The following is a 6,141-nucleotide window of genomic DNA, read 5'->3' as shown; positions in this document are numbered from 1 at the left end:
TATGAACGTGGGACAGAAAAAAGCATTGGATGATAGGTCTATTCTATACCTAGTCGGTGGTAGCTCTAACGACCGCTGCCTTTTCCCCTCCAATCCTATGGTCCCCTCGCCATAGTGAGAGTCGGCTGTGGCTCCGTGACGGAGCCTCCGTCTATATATGTCTATAGTCATCCCCTTCCGTCTTTCGACACAACCCAGCAGAAAAAGACACTGTTCTTTCTATAGGTCAATATATGTCCACGGTTTTACGCATACTCCAGTTACGATTGGTTAGTATTGCTTTTAACCTAAATAACCTCTATTTATACTCTTCTGTATAGGACACGCAACAGATTAATCGCACATTTGTAAATATTTCAACATGAATAACAAATATTTGGATCTCGCAAAAGTGGGTACAGTTTATGCTAAGCGTATGAATCAGCTGAGTAATAAAATTTTCGGTGAAGTATATAGAGATACCAATTCAAAATCAATGAAGGTTGTAAAATTGTTCTCTGAAAAACCAGTACACAAGCGAGATGAGATAGTTGACTATTACCCAAGGCACACAGAAATTGATATATTAATGAAAAATCTCAGACTTTATGGTTTATACAGAGATGAGCATCAAGATTTTATAGAAGAATATGACCGTTTAAGAGAACTACGTGGTAAAAAGAAATGGACTTACACGAAAACAGAGAAAAAGGAAGAGAAAAGTTAAATATATATTATGTATTTGAATATAACCCATGACATCATTTCATGAAGTTTGTGTAACATATATTCCAAAGGAATATCGAAATATAAATTAGGAAACAGATATTCTTACATTTTGTAGTAATGCTGGAGCAGGAAGCTGTTGTATCCTTAAAATTAAATGGTAAAAAAATTAAAAACTATTGAGTTCTGTTTGATCATTAGGTTCTGTTGTGGTTGTATCAATATTTTTATTATTACATAATAAAGACCTGTTTGGACTATTCAGTTTTTCATATTTTTTCAAGTTCTTTGCAATCTGTGTTTGAAAACTTTTAACCAAATTCTTTGTACCTCTTACTAGATTATGTTAATATATGTGCATAATTTGAATAATAAAAATCATGAAAAAAATGGATGTATGTCATTTTGATTATTTAAATCAGGCACGTATAATTTATTCCCGAAATGGGATATGTTTATATTTTGTTTTGACATTTCAGGACATAATTTTATTACATTTTGTAAATGCATATTTGTATCCTCTGTCTGATAATTTTTGTTGTCTCATGAAATATTGGATTGTTTATATTTGTAATTCCTTCAGAGAAATATATTAATCAATAAAATATGAAGTTCTAACAATATAACTTAGCATTAAATGTTCAATAAATACACCAAGATGAAGATATCTTGGTACATCTTCACATTCTAAAGAGAAATTTGTTTGTGATGCAATGCCAAGTATGCTACTACGCAGTACTGATTTTCACATATACCTGGAGAACCAGGGTTACCAGCACAAGCTTTCATTTCATTCTTAAATTCAACCATTGTATAGAACACATTTGTGTAATTTTCATTTGTTTTTATCATATATGTACATAATTTCCAGGAATTATCTATTACTTCTTGACACTGTATGGACTTTACAAAAACTTTTGAAGATGATGAAATGTAATTTTGCCACCCAAAAATTTAATATGATATATAATCATTGTCACAGTTGACTGGTACAATACTTGGTAAGATTATTTTATCATTATACATATTAAATGGTTCAATAAGTTTCAAAAGAGCTATGTCGTAATCCCGATCGCGAAAAATTGAGGAGGCATCATAGTCAGGATATATACAGGGTGAGTCTCGTAACATAACGATTTCAAATAACTCGTAAGTTATTTGTTATACGAACAAATTTTTCTAACAAATGTTGCATGGTTTCCAGGGGGTATACAATGCTGTAATCTCTTATTTGTTACTTTACATTTTACCGAGATATGAGAGTCATCTTCAGTTTTTTTAAATTGAATGCCTCATATTTTTCTCGAATTCGGATAAAGGACCAAATTCTGCATAAAAAAAGTATTACACCGTATTATTTGTACAACAAGTTTTATTTCAAGCGGTGTTCGAAGTATTGTCCATTACAATCAATGCACTTGCGTAATCGGATTATGTGTGAACGAAGAACTTTTTCTAGTATTTCTGCAGTTAATGCAGCACATGCACTAATAATACGTTCTCGCATATTTTTGGCCATCGTTGATGGCTCGCGATAAACTTCATTTATTAATGTTCCCCAAAGGAAATAATCGAGCGGCGTTAAATCCGGCGAGCGAGCTGGCTAAGCAATGTTACTGTTACGTCCGATCCAGCAATTAGGAAACATCCTATTTAATATTTGCCGCGATTGCCGTGCATAATGTGCTAGACAGGCGTCCTGTTGATACCACATTCTTTGACGTATTAGACACGGTATATTGTATATCAATATTATATCAATGTTTGACCCGTTAATGATCCTTCAATGAAGTACGGTCCAATGATTTAGTGACCAATTTTGCCGCACCAAACATTCACTTTCCACCACTGTTGGTGATCAATTTCACGAATCCAATGTGGATTTTCTGTTGCCCAATAATGCATATTTTTTGTATTAATATCCACAATTTGTAACCGTGGCTTCGTTAATCCATAAAACAGTCTGTACAAATGTACCATTCGAATCTTTCATCTGGTGCAACAAGCAATCACAGAATTCTACGCGTTTCTCAAAATCTCGTCCATTTAGCTTCTGATGTTTTGACAAGTGATACAGATAAATGTTATCCGAATGAAGAATCCGCCAACACTGCTTTGACTAATACCCGAACACGCAAAATCAGCCGTGTACTGATGTGTGGATTATGGGCAACAGCTGCTAAGGTAGAAGTACGACATCCTTCATCATTTACAATTTTACGACAGTTACGTTTCTGTACGTTAAAACTGCCATGTTCTTGAAGCCTTTTACGAAGCCTTACAAAGTTAAAATGTGATAGCTGATTTCGATCAGGTTACTAAGTTTGGTATAATATCTTAGCTCTCATAGCATTTTCATCACACGCACCATAAACAGTTATCATATTGCACTTTTCTCTGTTACTGAACAACTTACTTTTACGTTTACCGAGCTACTAAACTCAGCTACATCTCATATAGATGATGTCTAACATCTAACAAAGAACGTGTTTATTACAAATATGACTTGTCGTCGTAAACGAAGTCGTGTTTCCTAATAGAAGATTATTAATTTGAAAATATCTCAGGAATTATTAATTTTAAGCCCTCTTTGGTATAATACTTTTTTACGCAGAATTTGGTGCTTTATCCGAATTTGGGATAAAATATTGAGCATTCTATTTAAGAAACTGAAGATGACCCTCATATCTCGATAAAGAAGCAAAATAACAAAAAACAGATTACAGCGCTGTATGCCACCCTGGAAACCATGCAATATTTATTTGAACAATTTTTTTGTACAACAAATAACTTACGAGTTATTTGAAGTCGTCACGTTACGAGACTCATCCTGTATAAGCAGCTTTGACAGATACTGATTGTCTAGAGCCAGTTCTATTTAGCCTAGTACCAAACAAAATAATAGACTATAATAAAATGAAAATGTAACTTTACTACACTGTCCTTAGTACATATTAGAAGTAGAGAATATTATACATTTCTCTTGTCCTGTACACATTGTACAGCAGTTCAAACCCAATCTGATGAAAGAAGTACTCTACTAAATGGTGCTATTGTTTGAAATTGTAATAACCAAGGAAACTGTCCATCGTTTGCCCTCTAAGCAATATAGTTTCATATTCGTTCACAATTGAAAGTAAGAGGAACAAAATAAACACTGGCATATTTATTATAGTAAAATACATTTGTTGTTTTTGTCACTAGGTCCCTACCTTCAAATTATTCTCACTATAATAAAATTAAAGAAAAAAACATCAAACACAATTTTTATTGCACATAAAATTATTTATTAAAAAATAGTTAAAAATATATAGTCAGATTTTGGTAGGTAGTTGGCAAAACTTTTATTATTTACAGACTAGACACAAATTATAATGAAACTCATTACAAAGATGTATAACAAATTTGTGTTGGGCATTATAAAAAACTAGTAAAACGTTTGTTTTAATAATTCATAATTCTTCTTTCATATCCTTTTCATTTTCTTTACTAGGTGCATTTTCCTTTTTCTTTATATCCTTAATACCTTTCCCATGATCACTTTTTTCTTCCAGGCAAGAATCATACCCACCCTTTAAAGCTCGTTCTGAACACAAATATCTAAGAAAATGAATATTGTATAATTAATTGAAATTCAGTTATTTAAAAATTATTAAAATACTAGCAAATACCTAATTAAAGGAATTTCTCCTTGGTGACTATGGTACCAATTTTCAATGTCAGACTCATGATTTTCAAGTAAATTTTCACATTGAGTCTTCAAAGTTGTAATTTCTACTGAAGGTTTATCCCATAATTCGAATGGAATTCCTAATTCAACTTTAACACCTCTATTTCTATCAACATAAGATGATACAAATGACTTTCAAGGTCATAAAAAATGGATTACTACTACAGAAAAATATCTTACACAAGTCCATGGAGTGCTTTAAATGTTTGACTCATTCCTTTAGCAAACCTTGTACTATCTGAGCGTTCCTTATGAATATTATAATCTAATATTCTTTCACAAAGACCTTCCATACTTTCCACTAAACGTAATTCTCTATAATTGAAAATTTGCAAATTATGTTCCAACATAAATAATTATAATGTATACCTTTTAAATAGGTATATGAAACTTACGATTTTTTGTATTCCTTTTTTTTCTTAGGCAAAACGTCATCAACTGAATACCCAATTTCAAGTACATCGTGTGTTTTTCCAGTTTCATCTAATTTTGCCTCCAATTCCATGGCAACGACTTTGCAAACTATAATATAAATTAGCATATAACAATGTGAAGGAGAAAAGGTTATACAATTATTTTTACACACTGAATGAAGTTACCTTCACATTTATTTGCATACTTAACACCTTGTTCTTCTTCTGGACTACCAATGACAAAGTACGCCAATAGTATTTGCGTTAAAAGAATTCGTATCAAAAGATACATTGTTTGATCACTATTCCAATGACTACTAAATAGATACAAGTATTTAATTACGGAATGAATGAAACTATTTATTCGCGCTTATGAATCGACAACCCCACTTCTAATCATGTCTTTACTTCCTCATATTGACATTATTATAAACATATCAAGATTTTCCACGTAATCTTGTTGGAAACACCTGTAATGTCAATTTCAATTTATGTCCACGTACTTCTCAAATGTCATAAGTGTTTCTTAAATTATATAAAAAACTTATCACAAGGTTAATAGCAGTTAAAACAATCAATTAACATTTTACTTTCGCTATTTGGTGTGACATGATAAAAATGACAAATTACTTTGCTCTAATAGTATCAAAGCAGAAGCAGTATCAGAAAGAAAATGAGAGTGCAATGCCAGAATCGTGGGATAACCGCGCGAGCGTTTACCCTCTCCATGCCTCCCGTGAGTATTCTACACAAACATATTTTATCCTGTTCGTGAGCTCTGCCACACTACTACGTCTGTTTACATCACAAACGAGATATACGAATAGACCTACATGCAATGTAATTTTCTGTCCCGTGCTTCGAGGGTGTCAGAAGCCCCCTTACCATTTTAGTGTCAATACCCGACGTTACCGATAAAGCATGAATTCTGAGTATTATTAGCACAAATGAAGTGTTATACAGGGTATTTCACGTAACTTAACCACCTTAAATATATCGCTTATTTTGTGTGATAGAAAAAATATCAGGGGAGAAAAATATTCTGTTCGAAGGCGCCAATACGGTGATGGGCCGAATTTTTTTCTCAAGGTCATTTGTTTCGAGATTTCAAGGACATCGATTTTTTTTTAATGGGACTACATATTTTCACTACAATACTCTTATAGCATATAAAAAAACAAATCCAACGAGGTGCAATATATTGACCTTCACGTGACCTTTAGCGAAAAAATCATGAAATGTTTGTCAGTAAGCTCAGTACGCGTTCGAGGACGGTAAATGAAGGAATTTCAA

General features: G+C 32.6%; 2 protein-coding genes across 2 annotated transcripts; one reads left to right on the top strand and one right to left on the bottom strand.

Annotated features, from left to right (window-relative positions):
- The first annotated feature begins 302 nt into the window (after positions 1 to 302).
- Positions 303 to 1,649, top strand: LOC107191250 (28S ribosomal protein S33, mitochondrial). Its single transcript, XM_015580239.1, has 2 exons — positions 303 to 846; positions 1,629 to 1,649. Exon 1 carries the CDS (start codon positions 362 to 364, stop codon positions 704 to 706), a length of 345 nt encoding a protein of 114 aa, XP_015435725.1. The 5' UTR covers positions 303 to 361; the 3' UTR covers positions 707 to 846; positions 1,629 to 1,649.
- A 2,471-nt stretch (positions 1,650 to 4,120) lies between these two features.
- Positions 4,121 to 5,154, bottom strand: LOC107191249 (protein canopy homolog 3). The gene is made up of 5 exons (XM_015580238.1): positions 5,035 to 5,154; positions 4,831 to 4,957; positions 4,616 to 4,750; positions 4,377 to 4,541; positions 4,121 to 4,305 (listed from the first exon to the last, which is right to left on the bottom strand). Exons 1-5 carry the CDS (start codon positions 5,138 to 5,140, stop codon positions 4,158 to 4,160), a joined length of 681 nt encoding a protein of 226 aa, XP_015435724.1. The 5' UTR covers positions 5,141 to 5,154; the 3' UTR covers positions 4,121 to 4,157.
- Positions 5,155 to 6,141: the final 987 nt, after the last annotated feature.

Source organism: Dufourea novaeangliae, unplaced genomic scaffold (assembly GCF_001272555.1).
Source record: "Dufourea novaeangliae isolate 0120121106 unplaced genomic scaffold, ASM127255v1 scaffold259, whole genome shotgun sequence".
Taxonomy (NCBI): Eukaryota; Metazoa; Arthropoda; class Insecta; order Hymenoptera; family Halictidae; genus Dufourea; species Dufourea novaeangliae.
Note: the sequence above shows the minus strand (reverse complement) of the source record. Positions and strands in the feature narration are given on the sequence as shown.

Coding starts and splice junctions, on each gene's coding strand:
- LOC107191250 (XM_015580239.1), top strand. CDS start 362: ATGAATAACAAATATTTGGATCTCGCAAAAGTGGGTACAGTTTATGCT.
- LOC107191249 (XM_015580238.1), bottom strand. CDS start 5,140: ATGTATCTTTTGATACGAATTCTTTTAACGCAAATACTATTGGCGTAC. Junction 4,958..5,034: donor GTATGCAAATAAATGTGAAG/GTAACTTCATTC, acceptor TTTATATTATAG/TTTGCAAAGTCGTTGCCATG. Junction 4,306..4,376: donor GGAGAAATTCCTTTAATTAG/GTATTTGCTAGT, acceptor TCATTTTCTTAG/ATATTTGTGTTCAGAACGAG.